The sequence below is a fragment of the Eremothecium cymbalariae genome, chromosome 7 (assembly GCF_000235365.1).
Source record: "Eremothecium cymbalariae DBVPG#7215 chromosome 7, complete sequence".
In the NCBI taxonomy this organism is placed as follows: domain Eukaryota; kingdom Fungi; phylum Ascomycota; class Saccharomycetes; order Saccharomycetales; family Saccharomycetaceae; genus Eremothecium; species Eremothecium cymbalariae.
This window is the reverse complement of record NC_016455.1, coordinates 960,486-980,088: the sequence shown is the minus strand read 5'-3', so window position 1 is coordinate 980,088 and position 19,603 is coordinate 960,486. Positions and strand designations below refer to the sequence as shown.

General features: G+C 40.9%; 8 protein-coding genes and 1 further gene across 8 annotated transcripts; 3 read left to right on the top strand and 6 right to left on the bottom strand.

Annotated features, from left to right (window-relative positions):
- Positions 1 to 1,311: 1,311 nt before the first annotated feature.
- Positions 1,312 to 2,925, bottom strand: Ecym_7480 (uncharacterized protein; the record flags this gene model as incomplete). Its single annotated transcript, XM_003648066.1, has 1 exon — positions 1,312 to 2,925. The coding sequence occupies one exon, from the start codon at positions 2,923 to 2,925 to the stop codon at positions 1,312 to 1,314; it is 1,614 nt and encodes a 537-aa protein (XP_003648114.1).
- Positions 2,926 to 3,389: 464 nt separating this feature from the next.
- Positions 3,390 to 4,550, top strand: JLP1 (sulfonate dioxygenase; the record flags this gene model as incomplete). The annotated part of the gene is made up of 1 exon (XM_003648065.1): positions 3,390 to 4,550. One exon carries the CDS (start codon positions 3,390 to 3,392, stop codon positions 4,548 to 4,550), a length of 1,161 nt encoding a protein of 386 aa, XP_003648113.1.
- Positions 4,551 to 6,458: 1,908 nt separating this feature from the next.
- Ecym_7478 (uncharacterized protein) lies at positions 6,459 to 7,637 on the bottom strand (the record flags this gene model as incomplete). The annotated part of the gene is made up of 1 exon (XM_003648064.1): positions 6,459 to 7,637. The coding sequence occupies one exon, from the start codon at positions 7,635 to 7,637 to the stop codon at positions 6,459 to 6,461; it is 1,179 nt and encodes a 392-aa protein (XP_003648112.1).
- A 389-nt stretch (positions 7,638 to 8,026) lies between these two features.
- Positions 8,027 to 8,671, top strand: FAU1 (5-formyltetrahydrofolate cyclo-ligase; the record flags this gene model as incomplete). The annotated part of the gene is made up of 1 exon (XM_003648063.1): positions 8,027 to 8,671. One exon carries the CDS (start codon positions 8,027 to 8,029, stop codon positions 8,669 to 8,671), a length of 645 nt encoding a protein of 214 aa, XP_003648111.1.
- A 101-nt stretch (positions 8,672 to 8,772) lies between these two features.
- FMP10 (Fmp10p) lies at positions 8,773 to 9,501 on the bottom strand (the record flags this gene model as incomplete). Its single annotated transcript, XM_003648062.1, has 1 exon — positions 8,773 to 9,501. One exon carries the CDS (start codon positions 9,499 to 9,501, stop codon positions 8,773 to 8,775), a length of 729 nt encoding a protein of 242 aa, XP_003648110.1.
- Positions 9,502 to 9,677: 176 nt separating this feature from the next.
- SET5 (S-adenosylmethionine-dependent methyltransferase) lies at positions 9,678 to 11,141 on the top strand (the record flags this gene model as incomplete). Its single annotated transcript, XM_003648061.1, has 1 exon — positions 9,678 to 11,141. The coding sequence occupies one exon, from the start codon at positions 9,678 to 9,680 to the stop codon at positions 11,139 to 11,141; it is 1,464 nt and encodes a 487-aa protein (XP_003648109.1).
- Positions 11,142 to 11,356: 215 nt separating this feature from the next.
- Ecym_7474 (kinase-regulated stress-responsive transcription factor SKN7) lies at positions 11,357 to 12,847 on the bottom strand (the record flags this gene model as incomplete). Its single annotated transcript, XM_003648060.1, has 1 exon — positions 11,357 to 12,847. One exon carries the CDS (start codon positions 12,845 to 12,847, stop codon positions 11,357 to 11,359), a length of 1,491 nt encoding a protein of 496 aa, XP_003648108.1.
- A 1,196-nt stretch (positions 12,848 to 14,043) lies between these two features.
- Positions 14,044 to 16,263, bottom strand: SCH9 (serine/threonine protein kinase SCH9; the record flags this gene model as incomplete). The annotated part of the gene is made up of 1 exon (XM_003648059.1): positions 14,044 to 16,263. One exon carries the CDS (start codon positions 16,261 to 16,263, stop codon positions 14,044 to 14,046), a length of 2,220 nt encoding a protein of 739 aa, XP_003648107.1.
- An 859-nt stretch (positions 16,264 to 17,122) lies between these two features.
- On the bottom strand, positions 17,123 to 19,512 carry Ecym_7472 (the record flags this gene model as incomplete).
- Between the last annotated feature and the right edge of the window lie 91 nt (positions 19,513 to 19,603).

Here is a 19,603-nt window from a genome sequence, read left to right as displayed (position 1 = left end):
CCGCTCTCAAGACCCTCTCGCCAGATCCCACGTGACCTCAAGACCATACACTGCTCCCTGAGAGACCGTACACTGCTCCGCTGAGAGACCCGACGCTGCCTGAAACCACTTCTCAAGACCCACTCGCCAGATCCCACGTGACCTCCAGACCCACCGTACGCTTGCCTGAAACCGCTCCCTCCCGTCCCCCGCCAGATACATCCACGTGACCTCAACCATACACTGTTCCCTGAGAGACCCGTACGCTGCCTGAAACCGCTCCCTCCCGTCGCCCGCCAGATCCACGTGACCTCCTGGACCATACGCTGCCCTGCCCTCCAGACCCACCGTACACTGCTCCGCTCCCTCCCGTCGCTCCGCTGACAGATTTTCTTGTTCGCGCTATTGCCACGTGATCCATTATCAGAAACATTAAACCTTTTCACGTTACAAAATAACTTTTGATTCGTAAAGTAAATTTATAAAGCTATTACACTATTATTCTATTATAAATCCCGGCCTATATAATGAGGGACAAAGTGATAATTCTTATTATCTTGTGATAATTCTTATTATCTTGTGATAATTCTTATTATCTTGTGATAATTCTTATTATCTTGTGATAATTCAAATCCTGAGCATATTGGTAGGACTACGTTCTACAAGTCTAGTATGATTACTTCGTAAAGACATGCTGTTCACTACTTCTTGATGTAAAGCCTACTTTTGTCATTTGACATGACAAACTGCGCTAAGTAACATCTATTGTAATGTATCGCTAGTGTACACCCCAGCCAAGTTCACTTTTTAAAACGATCCAAATATATGTGCCTCCGTGCACCTCATACGATTACTAGTCATCTGGTTCCATGCTAAAACATCTGCTCCGCGATCTGCAATATTCATTTAAGACCACCCTTCTATCGATCCACTCTCCTTTTTTGAACTAAAAATTCACTTTCACTTCTACTAAAATTAATAAAAATAAATTTATAACTCCCATCTACTAGCTCGAAAACTTCACAATGTTCACCTCCTTCAGAGTTGCCTACTACAAAGCTGCCTTCAGGTTTCTTTCCTACTTGTTACATTTACTTCCCTGCTTCGACACACCCATCAACACCCCATTCGCTCGATCCTGATTCCCTTGCCATCTATATATATCATTCTGTCACCCGCCGAGCCTGCTTGTGTATCCTTACACTGTGATGTTCCCGCCTGCATTTGCATTCATAAATAACTATTCTTTATCATGGATATACTATATGCTTATATAGGTTATAAATAGGCTTCCAGATCTACGCAACCTCCTCCAAAAACCTGATTCTTTGCTTAATGCACGAATCTAAAGTCCAATCGTTTATTGCCTTCATCCTCTGTATGCAAAATATAGTTTTGTTGTTCCTCCACTGTCATTTTATTCCAAAGTTTATCCCTTTTCTTGTTTCTCCAAATGTAATACAACTTTATAAAAATAAACATTGGGATATTTGCTACCGAGAGCCAAAATAGTTGTTCGTTACCCCTGTGATAAAGTGGTAAGTCGTCTTCTCGGTATATTTGGTTCGCGTTAATTGTTCCCAACTGAACAAACATATTATAGACCGCTGCTGAGATTGCCCTGGTCCTAATAGAATTCGAATTCTTCGAAGCCCATGCCACACATATCGCATGTATATACGGTGCACCAAGCAACAATGTCGCTAGGACAAAGGTTGGCCATGCTTCGACCATCGACCCAGGCCACCAACGCATCATTCCCAGTAACACGGCGCTCCAAATACTTGGTATTAACCCCAGCAATGCTCTTTCGTTGATACGTTCCGATACCCATGTAATCAGTAACAGCAATACAATGAATAATACGCTCGTCGGAATACACAATAACTGGACGTTAAACTTTGAAAACCCCAGAGACTTTAAAGTACGCGTCAGATATGGCGTCACAGTATCATTTGGGATATAATGCACAGATCCTATCACATATATTGGCCACAAGTCGTAATCGCAAAGGGCCTTCAGTATTAATTTAGGAGTTAAAGCCTGCCTATTGTTCATGTCGCCTTTGCTGGGATCATCCCGTAGGACTCTATTCACGACTACCAGCTCCTCTCTAGGGGTAAACCAGCCTTTTGGATGCAGCTTATTCCGTGTTTGCACAGCGGACGGAACCATCAGATAAAATCCAGCAAGGCCAATCAACAAAGTTACAAAGCCTTCGAGCAAAAACAGCCATTGCCAGCCAGTCATGCCTGCAACGCCTCTCAGCCTGAGTATTACAAAGGCCAACAGCGAGGTTATCACCTGCACCAGAGACATGGTGGTCCAGAAAAAGGACAGTCTGATAGGCAGCTCTGTAGAGGTGTAAAAGTAAGAAAGCCATAAAACAAGGTCGGCAATAAAGCCGCCTTCTAACATTCCAATGAGTGCTCGAGTTATGTAGTAACCGTATTCGTTGCGGATGGCACACTGCGCCATCGCAACAACACTCCATGAAACCATTTGGATGGGGATGAAAATATCTGGTCCCAACTTCTTTGAAATCAGTTGCGATGGGATCTCTGCAAGAAGAAAGAAAATATAGAAAAGCTGATTACCAAGGTTGTATTTATTAGTGTCCATGCCCAGGTCTTCCAGCATGTTGTCCGCTACGGCTTGGCTTAGATTTCCTCGGTCAATTTGAAGCCCTCCGAATAAAACACATGCTGTCAGTGCCACCCTCCAGTCCAGCTTCCGAACCAACTTCTTCTCCTCCTCTTTAGACCACTTTAAATCAGGCTCAAAAGCTTCACGGCATTCATACTTCGAATCTTCATAAACTTTCCGGTAATGTTCAGCAACGTATGGATCCGCAAAAGGGTTCGAACATGAGTCAGAGTATACATCACTATCCGTAACGCTAGCAACTCCCGTGGTTTCTGATTCCTTGAAGTCAGTGTCATTCATGGTTTACGCTCTCAGCGACATTTTAAGTATACTTTGAATGCTAATATTCTCACAAGTCAACCTCCTTTATACCAAACTGCTAGTAAGTTTATCCGCGATTAAGACTTCGGCCTGCGTCTTCTTGTGGCGTCTGGCAAGATAGCACGGTATTGTTCTGTCATCTTCCTTTTTACACAATAGATTAACATTCCTTGAGGCGAGCTGCAAAAAGTAATCTTTCTTGCTTCTTATTATCCATAATAGACCCTGAATTATGACTACCGAGACATCCACGAGACAAAGTGATTCTCTGTGTCTCATGGATCGTTTTATAACATAACGAACTGTGGACTTCTTGATGGAAGACAAATACTGTGGGTAACATCGGTCAAAGTCACCTTGACTTTTGTATTGGTACATAAGGATGATACTTCTTGAGAAATTGTCAATGACGGATCTTTAAAGTTGAAAGACAGGCGTTCCCAATGCCAGTACAGTATGAGGTTACCAAAGTAACCGCGACAGCAAAAGCAGATATCCATGGGGATTTTGATACGCACTTTTATCGTGGGCAGGATGAGATCAGCGAAGAAGGCGTTCTGAAACTTTCCGAAAAATATGTAAAGAAGTCCAAATTCCCCGAATTTTTACCAACATGGGATCCATACCAGAAGTTCCCTCCCCTAACATTCCATGAATACTATGATCCCGGTATAAGGGCAGACCCAGAGTTCCCCAATTTGTTTAAGAATAACGAGAAGTTATCTATATCAAAGATAACACCTAAGTTTGGTACTGAGCTCAGAGGGGTTCAGCTCACCGAGCTGAACAATGCGGGCAGGGATGAGCTCGCGCTACTTGTTGCCCAGAGAGGCGTAGTTGTCTTCAGAGATCAGGACTTTGCTTCGAGAGGGCCAGAGTACGCAATGAGGTTTGGCGAGCACTTTGGTAAGCTGCACATCCACCAGACGTCAGGGGCACCGGAAAAATATCCTCATCTGCACATCACATTTAGAAGACCAGATCGCCAGGAGTTTGATCGAGTGTTCAGGGATAGCCACTCCTCTATCAGATTTCACACAGATGTTTCCTACGAATTGCAACCTCCTTCTTATACTTTTTTTTCTGTTTTGGAGGGGCCCGAGGGCGGTGGTGACACGTTGTTCAGTGATTCTCTTGAAGCCTTCAACAGATTATCACCATCTTTACAGGAATATCTGAGTCAGTTGCATGTAGTTCATAGTTCTAAGGAACAAGCCGAAAATTCATCTAGGCAAGGTGGCATTCAGAGGAGAGAGCCGGTCTTCCACATACACCCTCTTGTCCGGGTGCATCCAGTCCTGAAAAAGAAGACCTTGTTTGTCAACAGAATGTTCTCAAGGAAGATCTTGGAGTTGAAGCAACCAGAATCAGACTTATTGTTAAAATTCTTATATGATCTTGTGGAAAATACACAGGACTTACAGTTAAGGGCCAGATGGGAGCCTGGAACCGTGACTGTTTGGGACAACCGTAGAGCCCACCATTCTGCGGTGATTGACTGGGATGAGCCCGTTTCTAGACATGCGTTTCGAATCACACCCCATGGAGAGAGACCTGTTGAAGACTTGAAATACCTAAATGACAAAACATATTATCCTTCCTAGAAAGTTGATATTTTAAGGGCTGATGGCCTCTCGTATTTTTTTAACAAATAGTATTTCTTATGAATAGTGTGACTTAAGCAGTTTTAATGATTTAACTAGTTAGCTAGTCTCATAAACTTTTTTATATCTAGAATTATACTGGTAATCATTTATGTGAGGTGGAATGCTACTATCTTGAACCATTATACTTATTTTCAAAGTTTAACGTGTACGATACCAAAATAGAACTGTAATCCGAGAATAAATATCATACAGTCCACCAGGTAATCTATTGTTCATGACTGTTGAAGATCTTCGATAACGTAGTACGTAACTTGATACGGGATATATATCGTACACTGCGCAACTATCAATCTGATATTCATTACCCCTTAGTTCAAATGATAAGTTGTATAAACATCTCGGGTTGGTGAATCAGATATTTAGATATTCTGATATGTTTCCTATATTCCCTGTAGAAATGGTTATACACTAAAAGGTCATCAAAAAGTACGTTATATAAGTTACGAAGCATAGTCGACTCATTAACTTTGCAGTTTTTGATAGTGTATGATATATATTTTGGGTTTAAAAGTTTAGGGTGCAGTCAGCCAACATGATTATCAGGCTCTCTATTGGATCGGAAGCGTATTTTTCACATATATAGCTATTCCTTTACAATAACGAAAGTATCAGGAGATAATTAAATAATCTGGTCCACGACTTATACGAAAAAAGGTTTTTTATCACGAGACAATTACTACGCCAATAAGATGCTTAAAGTTACAGATAGATAGATAGACATATATATATATATACTCAAGAAACCATCATAAGTTTCACGGTAGTGGTTCTTAATGAATAGTAGCAACGAAAGAAAACTTAACCGTTTATATATAATGGATTACGTTGTGCCAATATTATTTTGCATGTTTGCCTATATGGAGGTAGTGGAAGCAGATAGCGAATCTTACTATCAAAATTGGAATGACTATTTGCGAACGTATGGTTGGGCAATACCAAAGCACAGATATGATGCAGAGATTGACTTAACGGATGTGGATTCCATAATTCAAAATCAGCAAATTCAACAACATCAACAAACCATGGAGCGTTCTCCTACTCACCAGTAAAATTAGAAACTTCATACAAATTCTGGTTATTTTCTCTTCTAAGTATCCTTTTGTTCTTCCGCCAAGTATCGTATATAACATAAGCGCAATAAATTCCCAAGTTTGGCTGCGCTATCTTCTAGTGCGTCAGCTTGGCCGCTTTTTTTAGTCCTTGAGTCGTGAAATGCACCCAAGTCGTGAACACTTGGAAATAACTTAGGAGATTTTGTCGGTAACGAATTAGAGCATACTATTCTGCAGGACACCTCATTTATACTTTGTTTAAACCTGCTGTATTTAATATTATGAGTTCCATATATGTATACTATTTCTTCTTAACGGTTAATCAAAACTATAATGACTCACTTTTTTGGGTTTTAGTGGCCACGAATCTGGGGAAACTTGTGCACTTTTATTATACATTATGGTTCAAATATCTCAAGTTTTATTGTTCTATCATCTTAAGTAAATCATATCTCTGACTTTGTAAAAAAAATCGGGTATTTTTTCCACAGGTATACCTAGACTCATTATATCTATATCTAACTACTCTTTAGTCAACTGGAACATCAATGTTCAAGATTTCTGTAATATTGTAATTATAAGATATACTAATCGTAATATATATATCTAATATGTCACTCTTACAGAGAGTACGATGCTTTACGTTCTGAAAAGCGTATTTAAGTTGCAAAAAAAGTAAATCACTTCTACACAATATTGAGACAATCGATTGCAAGATTTTTGGCCCGCAAAACTCAGGACTGCTGGCTGATAAAGAATTTAAAATGTTAAGTTTCCTTTATATCTGAGGTAATCAGTCAAGTGTGGCAACTACACGAACCCAATCCTTATACTCGACCACACCATACTGAATATCACTGATCCATTTAGAGACTTCTTTTGTAAAGGGGCCACTTTCTTCCCCTGGCAAGAGCGGAACTTTAATCAATTCATTATTCCATCCAATTTCCTTAATTGGGGACACAATTGCAGCAGTTCCAGAACCAAAAGCCTCGACTAACTCTCCTTTAGCGGCTCTCTCAACGACTTCTGTAATGGTGAACAGTCTTTCTGATATAGTCCATTCATTAGGGTCCAATCTCTCACGAGCCAAAATCAAGATTGAGTCTCTCGTAACACCGTCTAAAATTGTGCCATCCAATGGAGCAGTTACCAACTCTTTCTTATTAGTCGCAGAATCTTTAAATATAAAGAAGGCATTCATGGAGCCGACTTCAGTAATATATTTCTCAGGTCCAAAAAGCCACAAGTTCTGTTGAAAGCCACGTTTAGCAGCTTGCAACTGATGTAGAATGCAAGGGGCATAGTTAGACCCTAGCTTACTATTACCTGCACCGCCTGGCCACGCTCTAGTAGCATAATCAGTAGCTTCTAAAGAAACACTCTTAAACCCTGTCTTATAGTAGGGTCCAACTGGCGACGCAATGACATACAATAGCGCCTTATCAGGAGGGGCTATACCAAGAGAACTTGTCGTTCCAATCATAACCGGCCTGATATATAAAGAATACCCCCGCTTGTTAGGAACCAAATGCCTGTCTTGTTCAATCATTTTACCAATCAATGTGATTAATTCCTCAGAATCAAAATTGGGTAAACAGATCCTTGAAGCAGATCTATTCATCCTCGCCATGTTCTTGTCCGGCCGAAATAAAGTAATCTTGTTATCGGAAGTTCTATACGCCTTCATTCCTTCAAACAATTCGAAAGCATAATGAAAGACAGATGCAGCAGGGCTCAATGATAGATTGCCATACGGTTTGAGTTCTGGAATACCCCAGCCTTCCTCACTCGTCCATTCTATCGTGATCATATGATCAGTAAAGGTTTTACCGAACTGCAACAAATCTGGTGGTGTGGGAGTGGAGGGCTTTGCAACCTTGGTTAGTTTCAACCTCGAGCTATCTAACGAAGCGCTCATCGCAATATATCTTGGTCGATTAACTGAATAGCGAGCAAGCAATTTCAACATAGCTAGGTTTCTGTGACTGACGAACAAATTAATATCCTATTTATTTGATCAAAAAAGAAAAGTTTTGTCAATTTATAACCCCACCCACTTAGTTTTGTAAATTGGAGTCATACTTATAAATGTGCGAAAAATATTAGATTCAACAAAGTTTGCCAGTGGGGACGGTTAGAACTAGGCAGGCAGGCACCTGTAAGCCTTGGTGGTGTGTAGTATAATATATTGATAAGGATATACATCTATATTTAATCGGCTAATCACAGAACTTACTGTGGATAGAGTGTTGAATGATAAACGTATTTTAATTTTTAACTCTGTTGGAGGATCTCCATGGTAAGCGCAGAGCTGAAGTGTATTATATACTACTATTATAAGGGAGAAAGATAATTCAAATGACCAAACAAGTCTTAAGAGCTCAAACAAAAGTTGTGCTTAGGGCAATTCCTCAAAATGAACTTCAATTACAATCGAGACAACTGTTACAGGCTCTTGAGCCTATAATTATGAAATACAACGTATTTGGATGCTATGTTAATATGGATGTTGCAGAAGCGCAGACAGGTTTTATCTTGAGAAGAATATTTGCATTGAAAAAATCTGTCTATCTTCCACGATGTACTTCAACAAAGATTACAGGGCAAGTGCCATTGGTGGGCAATAAAGTATCACATCCGCATCTTACCTTTCATGAAGTACATTCCATGGAGCAAGTGGAGGATCTGAAACCCTCGGGGAAGTATGGATTACGGGAGCCACCAGATGATGGATTGCCACCCTTACCACCGGCTGATATTGAAGTTCTTTTAATTCCTGGCGTTGCATTTGATCTTTCGAATGGGGGTCGAATAGGCCATGGTGCTGGGTTTTATGACGACTATGTACATAGGTGTTTGCACTACAATCATAAGGTACCCCTATTGGTTGGTCTTGCGCTCAAGCAACAGATTGTGATTGGTTTGCCAATGGAAACTCACGACGAGCCTATGGACGCCATTGCCTGTGGGGATGGCTCTTTGCATTGGATTCGTAGGCTATAAGCTGCAAGTAATAAATAAATTGGTTTTCTTGTCAAGCCCTCAAGACAAAACATATATGTACATAAATAAATAGAACATATAATAATGATCCTATTGAAATTTTATTTCAGAGAGAAAGCTCCCTTGCCGTTTACCAAGGTACGCTCGCCGCTTTGATCTAAAATTGTTGATTTCAGTTTGACAGTTTTGCCATGTTGCTCTATTTCCGTAGTTCTTACAATAACAAACTGGTTTGCAAACGTTGGGAACTTGTAGGCAACGTCCAAATTATCCATCATTTGAGCATTTGATGAAAAGGTAAATTTAACGGCTTCCTTCATTATATCACTTAACAAAGTTGCCAAAATACCCCCGTGGATTAGAAATGGGTAGCCCGTTAACTTCATACCCACATGATAAACACCAACTGTTGATTTTAACTTCGGATTATAGAAGTAGAGTGGGTCGATAGATATTCCACCAGGAACTCTCAATGTTTTGTTAAGCAGGATGTCTGTTGTTTCCGGGTATACTTGAATATAGCCGTTTTCAACCAGCTGCTTTGTAATTGGCAAGTTATTGGCACGATGCAACAACATGGCCTGATAATTCTTAACCTTCTCATCATCTGCTGGTAACTTATCGAACATACAGGATGCTATCACATCACTATACGACATGTGCTGTGTCGCAAACCAACCCAGGCCAAACGCAGCACCAAAGATACCGTAGCCAATATACTTCCTGGAGGGCTTCGGGTTCTTTACCACAAACTGCCTCTCGGCAAATAAAGTCCTCTTGAAGATTAATGTAGCTAATTTACTACCAATCATGGGGTTGTGGAGTTTCATTCTAACACTTTGTATTGGTCCGTGTAAGTGCTTTTGAAGAATTAAGATCTTGTTCCGTAAAAACCCTATTTCTTTTGCTGTTCGGCGGTGTGGCCCATTTCCCAGAATTCCATAGATTATCCTACCAATAGCAGAATCAAGTTTTATCCGGATCCTGGAAAACATAAAAGGTATAGATGTATCCAGCTAGTTTGAAGTTAGCAACGCTATCATTGAATGATTCAAATGTGGATGAGACCGCAAATCACCAGGTCTTAACTCCCTCTGATACTGATATATGTGACAATGTCGCCTTACTTTGGAGACAGGAACCTGAACCTGAAGAGCTACAGCTAGACAAATTATATATTAAGTTAAAGTCAAAAAATCCGTTATGGTCCATTTCGAAGGACTATTTAAAACAGGTTTTGAAAAATCATAACCTTTATGTTAGTGATAAGCCAACTCACTTCACATATCATGAGAGAATTATATCAAGTTATACACCTGGGGCTTCTGAGAAGTTGCCCAGTAAAATTCAGATTACTCACAGTGAAAAGGGGAAAGCGTTGTGCACAAAAGTGAAAATAGCGAAAGGAGAACTAATCCTCCATGAGGAAGAGCCATTGACATTTATAGCACCCCTTGAGAAGTATACCTTGATGCAACTTTCAAAGGCATGTGGCACTTGTGGGACTTCGCTCAACCAAAGCTGTCATTATTACATTATGCATAATTTAGATTGTGATAATTGTACAATAGTATGGTGTTCGAAGAAATGTAAGACAATAGATACTACCCATTCCTATTTGAAACACCCGATGTCGAAGAACAAAATCTGCAACTCTCAAAACTGGCTGAAATTTGAACAATTCTGTAAGGAAAACACTTGGTACAGTGCGTATGCTGTTGGCATGATATACGCAAGGCAGAATTTATCAGATCAAGGGGCCATAATAGATGAGCAATTTAACTCACTTGCTAAGATAAGTCAAAGGATCAGGCTTGAAGCTGCTGAGTCAACTAACATAGGGGGTACTCTTGATTCAGGCGTCGATATCATAACAACGATTTCGTCCTCGGCAATGTGGGAAGAAGGCTTCTACCTACTCTGTGAGGCATTTCCACATTTGCAAGATGACAATAACTTTGACCTGGAAGCTTTTTTATGTGACATTGGTAGGTTTAATCTTAACCAAATTAACGGTCAGATCTACCCACTCTTCAGTCATATTAACCACAGCTGTGAACCAAATACATATTTCGAATTCGACAAACATGGTATCAAGGCTTTCGCTAGAAAGGACATTGCCGCTGGAGAAGAACTTCTTACAACTTATGTGAATCCTTTACATGATGTTAACTCACGAAGACGTGAACTCTGTGTGAACTGGGGATTTCTTTGTAACTGTCGCCGCTGTAAAAAAGAGCTTCTGAAGGTTAGCGGAAAACGTACTCAAGAGCAGGAGACAACATCAGGAACACCATCGTATATGAAACATAGAAGGAAGTCATCAATGAAGGTTTCTAAACCTAGTGTACAGGAACTCTTAGAAAATGGTAAAGAATTTGATCTTGAAGTGCCATCCCAAACGGGTATTCATAGTAGGAGACCATCTGTCAGGTTTGACAACAAAGTTATTGCAGCTGTTGAAGAATGAAATGGCAATAGCAATAATACAATATATCTCAACTGTATGTATTACCGTGTGTTTTAATTATAAAAAGTTCATATTGAACTAATAAATAAAACTTTTTCCCAACAGTTTTCATTTTCATGGATTTGTAAGTAGAGCATCAAGCCGATTCATGGGGCCAACCTATGCAATTACAATAAAACAGGAGTGTATGTTTTAAAGCATGGAATCTTATCTATCTATGCTCGGTGTTTTTTTAACAATGGCTCTTCATCGATCAAGTCTTGTCCTTGTATCCTCTCAGGCTGATTCTCTTTCAAAATTGACGGCTGGCTTGTATCCTGCGGGCGCGGCTGCGCAGTAGATGAATTCTGTTCAGCTAACGGTACTCTATCTTTTAGATATCTAATTAGCATAGAATGGAGATCGTCTTTCGTAAATGGTTTCGCCAATATATCGTTCATACCATGTTGTAAATATGTAACCAAATCCTGATCTTCGATATTTCCGGTCATGGCGATTATAGGCGTTTGATTGTCAAAGCTTCTGATCACAGATGTAGCAGTAGCCCCGTCTAAATTAGGCATTACTATGTCCATCAATACAAGGTCATATTGGAATTTTTCAACTGTCTCAATGGCAGATAACCCGTCAGTTACAACTTCTACAGAACAACCGTATTTTCTCAAAAATTTGGAACACAGTTGAATGCAGACTGAGTCATCTTCAACAAGTAAAACACAGAAACCAGGACGGAGAACGGTGCTCGAGTCAAGCTCAGGCTTCGGAGGAGTTGTGGACGATACAGGTATGTTTGTAGCAGAAGAAACACCAGCTAGAGGAGAGGCTTGGCTTTGAACATGACTATTCGTTGGTGAAGGGTGCTTTGATATCTGTGGAGACGAATAGCCAACACTATTTAAGCCATGCGGTATTTTAATTCCCTGGGGGCCAAGGTTTGAAACCAACAGATTGAAATTCCCCATCATGGTATCATTAAAGGATTTAAGGGTCAGAAAACTATCTAGCATCGCATCGTATTTTGAGCTCAGTTTCTGGAGCTCAATTTTCATGTTGTTATTGTCTACTTTTAATTGTTGGTTATAAAGTTCCACATTTTCGACGCGCTTCTTTAGCTGATTAAACTTAGTCTTGTTGACAGTATTACTGAGCACAATATTCGTCGTTGCATTGAAGTCTGCCGCAGTTGTTAGCAAGCCAGATGCACTTCCGCCATTGGCCCGCTGATGCCCCGATAACACATTTTCAGTCAGAGAAACCTTCTTCTGAGTAACCGTTTTCCTCTTAATCCGATCCAATGCCGCCTCGTCACTCCTTCTGAACTTCGGGTGCTGAAACTCCCAACTATGTTTGCCATAGTCGGAATTCTGTCTCTCCTCAGGTGTTCTTTTAACCTTATGAAAATCATACTTGTTCAATTGACGGACAAAACTCGAAAAGTTCGAATGCTTAAAATGCTTTGGTAAAATATTCGTCGTAAACTCATTTGTATCCACTACAACAAAGCTATTCCCATCCTTGGTCCACGAAATAATATTAGTATACTCCCCAGACTCCAATATCGCAAACAGCTTACGCACAAAATCGTTATACGCGGCCCTGGTCCCATTCCCACGAGCACTAGGAGCCTTCTCCTCCCCCAACAACTTCTTCCGGCTTGTTAACTCCGGCGTATTCATCAAATCCAACTCCTCATGAATCTCACCCATCACGTCTTTTTTGTCTTTCCCGTACTACTTACACCCTGCTAACTAGCTCTTTCTCTGTGTCCTACTGTTATAATAATCCTGTACCGAATCCGAAACCGAAAGATATACTTGTGATCTGCACTACTACTCTACCACCTTACCTTGTCACCTCAAATTTCTCTGATAAAGCCGTCCTTTTTATGAATATATTTATATATCCCTCTACTCCTCCTGCAAAATTCTTTCCCCATACAATAATACCCTCTCTTAATGATTTAGCTCCTCTATCCAGAGACCTAATTGTTATATGCGTTTTCTCGAGGAAAATCCAATTCCATCAGTACTCTACATTAAAGTAATTCATGCAAATCAGCTTCCAGCGTTGTCAGTGTGCCCTTCTTCCACCGCTTACAGTCGTACTGTACGTATAGAGGTGTATGGATGAATGGCTTAGAAGTATATACGTAAATTGCTGCAGAATCACATTGCTAATGGTTGGTATAGAATGGCAGAATATGAATCCGCAGATACGACAATTGCATGGGAAATTTACGGGTGACTATGGGTTATGAGGGTGAAGCAGGGAATACAGGTGTGTTAAGCTGGCTTAACTACGCTGGTTACCGCGAGCAGTTAAAAAAATAGGATTATATTTTCGAAGCTATGAGACAGTAGGGGTAGTGGTGGTGGTGGTGGTGATGTAGTAGTAGTAGTGTAGTCGCAATCGCAATCGCAGTCGGCGTCGTAGTCGCGGTAGGCAGGGCTGTAGGTTAGTCTCCGAGGAGATAAAGTACAAGTAGTTATATACGTCAGTTGTTGGGATAATTGAAGGTTACATACATTACATAACACGTCAGTAGATTTGTTAGGTCTGAAAAATCAAAAATCTGTTTTATGCATGGAATTGTTTCTGCAATTGATATATAGATGACGGGGGAGCTGGAAGGATGCTATAAATAGATACGATAAAGGATAACAACGATAGGGAAACTACAGTATAACAATTATAAAAACAATGATACTCATGATGATAATAACGTAATAAAAGATAATAAAAAATAGGGTGATTTTGGTTGTAGTACTTTGTAGAGAGTGGGATAAAAAGGGAGTGAACAGGCGGGATTGGGCGGGCGGAGGTGCGGGGGACAGACGGAGCAGGCGGGGATGAGTTGTTTTTTGCAATTGCATTGGATTATTAAAGCATTAAGCACTTCCGGTCAGATTTCGAAGCGACCGCTCACAAAATCGTCATCCATGTGGTGATCGTTGTAGACTGATTGCATGTTGTCGTTGTTATTTTTGTCGATCATATCCATGGTTTCGTCGTCCCCATCGTCGATGACGTCCTCATCGGGAGGCATATTTGGGTTACCTGGGATGAACGAGCCAGGTTCCATAAAGTAGGAGTTTTGCAAAAACTTGCGACTGTTATAGGCTGTGTTGTTGTGTTCTTCGATGGTCGACTCGTCGACGAACGTGAAACCTGCGAATTTTGCCTGCATAGCCGGCGATAGAGGGGTGGCTGCGATGGGTTGTTTATTCATGAAGGATGTTGACGTTTGGGTGAATTCTGGATCAAAGTTGGAAGTGTCTATTTCCGATGTGAGGTGAGGTTTGAAGGGAGGTGGGATCTTCTTTTGTCCCAATGCCTCCAAGTCTATATCGTTAAAGAATGGATGGGCTTTAAGTTCCCTGCCGTCGTCTATGGCACCCAGCCTGTGTTTCGGGTTTCTATTCAACAACCCTTTAACGAATGATCTTCCTTCCGGAGACAAGACATCACGAGGAAATTTAACCTTTCCAAAAGCGATCTTTTGATACATTTTCTGGTTGTCATCAGCAAAGAACGGGGACCATCCACAGCACATTTCGAATATCAGCACGCCCAAAGACCAAAAGTCGACCATTTTTGTGTAACCTGTTTCATCTAGCAATAGTTCAGGGGCCAAATACTCCGTTGTTCCACAAAATGTATTAGTGCGATCCTTGAGATCAGCTTTAGAGAGGCCAAAATCGCAGAGTGCTATGTTTCCATTGGCATCTAATAGAATATTTTCTGGTTTCAAATCTCTGTAGACTATATCATTATCGTGCAAATATTCTAAAGCTAGAACTAGCTCTGCAATGTAGAACTTTGCACGATCCTCGGTAAACCTTCCTTCTTTTTGCAAGTGCCAAAATAATTCGCCGCCGCCCATAAAGTCGGTGACTAAATATAGGTCTGCAGGGGTTTGGAAGGAGAATTTTAAACCCACAATAAAGGGACAAGATTTGGAAGCTGTGCGTACAAGAATATTTCTTTCACCAATTGTATGTGCTATTTCATTCTTTTTAATAATGACCTTTTTGGATAAGACCTTCATGGCATAAATCCTTTTAGTATCCTTCTTCCTAACCTGGTAAACTTGACCAAAAGTGCCTTTACCTAGTAACCGTAAAACTTCAAAATCTTGTGGACCACAATGCCTCTTCTTAGTATGAGAATACTCCCACTTAACCAGTATTTCACCTGAAACACTTTCGCCCACTGTGCGACTTTGTAGCTTGGACCATTGGTTGTGTGTTGCGTGCGACGAATGAGTATTGGGGCGTAGTCGAACTTGACCCAGGAACATGTCGTCGTGTACAGCATCATAAACAGAGATATCCAGTTCAGAGTGTGCTCCTAGCACATCAAATGTTGTTTCATGGTGCCATACGGGGTTAGAGGCTGTTGTATTCATACTGTGACGAGCAGCCAATTTATCTAGCTGGGAAGATGACTGTCTAGTGTATAGCGTTCTGATATTCTTCTCATTTATCGATGGCATCATGTTAGCGCTACCGGAGTTATTCGAAATGGGCCTGTTGTCCATCGACTCGGGACCATTCGAAATAAACTCAGAGCTCTCGTATGTGCACACCACATATGGCTGAGTTTGGTCAGAACATGTCAACAAGCCCCTCGCCTGAATAATCGTAACTTTTAATTTCCCACGAGGAATGCCTGTTTCGGGGGCTGCGGTATCAGTTAGCTCTGAGGTAGTGACAGGAGCAGACGGGGCCTTGGAAGAAGGGGACTGTATTTGTGATACAGGGGATGTATGTACAGAAACAGCTGTTGACTGCGAAAACGTTTGCAGCTCAGGCTGACTAAACTGACGCTGACGCTGGTACTCCTGGTGCTGGTGCCCGTGCTGGTGCAGCTGTTGACCCTCACGGTAATGCCCTTGATAATAAGAATCCTGCCGATTCATAGCCTTCATATGAGTTAACACATCCTCCTGGCTACCTGAATGCAACCCCGTAGTACCCATGGCATACGAATTCTCACTCAAAGCTGTTGTCGGTGTGGCTGTATGCGTGGTAAAGCTCGGGAAGAACCCGTTGGTCGTCGACGTCGGTCTATCTTGTTGATCACGAGCCTGTGGCTGACTCTTCGAGAAGAAGTTCATCATCTTCAAAAGAAACTCGATCGTCCAACCTATCTGAAAACACCTCCAAATCAACTAGATGCCCCTGCTAACAAAGCTGAAGGAGAGAAGGGGAAGGGGCAAATACGCGAAATAATTAAATTGGCCTTCTAAATCGCCCACTTATTGTGGAAGGCCAGAGAAATATGATACAAAGACGTCTTCCACGTCTACCTGTATGTCTATTATACTATAATATAATAAAGACCAAAAACTAGATCAAATAATTCTAACAACTCCCTGCTGTATTGATGCCCAGATGCTTCTGATACACTTTCAATCTATATTAGACAGTCCTGAATTCTACAACAGACCTCTTTCGAAAAAAATATGTCAAATGCACTGTGTTGATACTAATAATTCTTCTAATCAATTATTCAAAAGAAACGATTATTCTTTTTCGAGGAGGGTTCTCTCTAAGGAGTACTTCAGCAGATCCTTAATGCACTAAGAAGAATAGAAAAAGAAATTTAAATTGGAAATAATCTCGAGGATTGGTCGCTTCGGACGAAGGTACCATGCCCAGTAAAAGACAATGGGGGCTGTCCCGCACTGCCCTACGCCTGTCTGCCTGCTTGCCTGCCCTCAAGTGGCTGGAGCTGGAAGCGTGCAAAACACAGATGCCTCCTTCTGAGGCGTTCTCCTAGAGTAGGTGTGATCGGATGGGGATGGGGAGTATATAGATATTTTTGTGGTTCTATTGAATTAATTAGACGGTGGCTGTTTTACTTTTGTTTTGTTTCGTTGGTTGAGCCTTCCCTCGTAGTTACGTAGCCCAGATGAGGCGGTGGGGGTGATTCATTTACATAGAATATGAATTTTTTGATAGTCAATTTTGTATTTACTATCCCAAATAGAGGTTATGGACGGGAATGCCGTTCATGAGCAATTGTCCCCTGTCGTTGTAATCTAGGATGCCTTTCAAATTTTCAAACTGGGGTCCGAACAAGTCGTCGTAGTCTGTAATGAAAATAGAATTCTTGGGGAACACCTGACCGTCGATCGCAGTCAACAGCAATAGTTCAGGGATGGAGGGGTCTGTTTTGATTTTTGTTTATTTTTGCAACAGGCAGCATCGGTTCGGATGTTGGGCGGTAAGGATAAGCTGGAGAACAAAGATGGATGCGGGTACTCACCGAATGAGTTTACGATATCGGGTGCTAAGAGTTCTACTCGTAGCTTCGAGCCCCTGAGAGATGGGAAGTAATACCTGTTCGCGTTTTTCGATGGTCTTAGGGGTAATTTACGTCTGTGTGCGCTGTCGAGAACAAACTCGAGGGGCATGGTTTCAGCAGCCAGCTGTGATTTAGAAGATGCGGGTTTGTACCAATGGAAGTAAAATTCGGGGTTAATTTCCATCGAAGAACTGTTTGCCATATAGGATGGTTTGATCAGCGTATTTTCATAGCGGTAGTCCGCTTCAAAGAGCTTTGGGAAGTCGCTTAACAGACGCGAATGGTAGAATTCAGAATCCTTTGTAAACTGGTGGTTAGGACACGTTCTATCGGCCTCGGTGACAGTATCATGGCCGATGGCATCCAATGTTGCTGCAATTTCCTTGTTTATTTCATCTTCGGCATATTCTCCTTTCAAGGTAGAACGAATAAGTCCCATGACTCTTTCTTGAAACGAGTTCTCAGCATTGTTCTTTCCAAAAGCCAGGCTTTCAACATTCTCTAAGTTTTTTAAGTAAACCTCATCAACGAAGTACTTATTCTTTTCGTATTTGGATTTCATCTTAGCAGTTACCCATAGTGGGTGAGCTTCGGTTGTAAATATTTGATTACTTCTTTGTTGAACATGCAATTCGTTTTTCTCATCAAAGAGTAGATATAGGTATTTCAAGGTTTCCCCTAAAACAAAGGATTCCATTCTGTCTTGTGGTTCGCCTGTGATGACATTTTGTATTCCGCCAAATCCACATTTGTGATTAAATCTGGTTTTCAATGCTTGCAGTATATTCCAACCCACATTCAGGTAAAAGGGATCCTTTGTTACTCTGTAGAGGGAATACGTCGATTCGATGAATTCAGGTCGTAAAGGATACCATTCCAATTGTACAGTGTCATTAACGGTGTTTTTGTACTCCCCCCTAGTAGGTAGAGTGAACATCCATCTTTCTGGGATGCAGCCATAAGTATTCCATAATTTCAAGAACATCATGTTTTTCAATTCTGCATCCTCAATGTGACCATCTAGGACCTCAATGCTAGGAAAAAAAGCGCTTAAAGAGTCGATCCAAGGTGTAAGCATATCTCCTGAATCCGTGTGGACATTGTAAAAGAACCAATCAGCCTTAGCATGAATTGATAATGCATGGTAAGATTCTGCCCAAATCTGGTACAAATTTAAGTCATTGAACAAAATATATCCTTTGAGAGCATATTCGTAAAACGAGTCAATCGAAGCGCCGATTCCTGTCATAGGATGATAGATCTCCCCTGAGTCAGGGTTGAACGACATTGGGAGCAAATTCAATGAACTCCTTAACGACCAAGTTTTATTGAATGCAAAAGTTGCCATCTGTTTATACTTATCATCATGAGTGAGGTAGGATAGCATCGTAAATTCTAACATTGGAGAAGCAGCAGCCGCTGCGTTATTCTCTCTGACTAGGTTGTAATCAATCTTGTTAAATTGATCCATCAAATTAATCCTTGGAACTGGTAACCCAGTGTGCGTTAAATAAGCAGGAAGTAATCTATCAGCTAGGTTTTTAGCCTTGGAAAGCAAATTACCGTCGTAACTGGAGCCTAAAAACACTTTCTTAGTCGGATCCGTGGCGTACAAGTGGGCAGATATAAGACCTCCAACTAACCGTATAGTGGTTTCAAAAACTTGAATAGTTGAATCGATTGCAAAATCATCAGGAATTGCCTTATTAATCAGTTCAATACCCTCCGCAAACCTCTCAACATCACCCATAACAGCTATTGTAGTCAAGGAATCTATTAAAGTCGTCGTGAAATTCCCCAGTACATCATTCGTCATTAAGTCATCAGGGTCATCAAAGTTCCTTGTTTTAGGTTCACAAGAGATCGGCTTTACCTCATCATACGGATACCCATATTTCAAATAACTGTCATATGCAGAATAAAATAATTGTCTTACTTCTTCTCTGTAATGTCGTAACTCATATATATTGAAAGAAAATGGAACAAATAGTTGAGACGCAACTGAAACCCTAAAGAAGCAAAGGACATATAATGCACGAGACACATCAGCTAGATGCATTTATATTAATTGCTGTATAAATCTCTAGCGAATTTTTGGTACCTTCCTAACCTATATCACCTAAATTGTCGTACTGGTTCCCCTCAAAAAA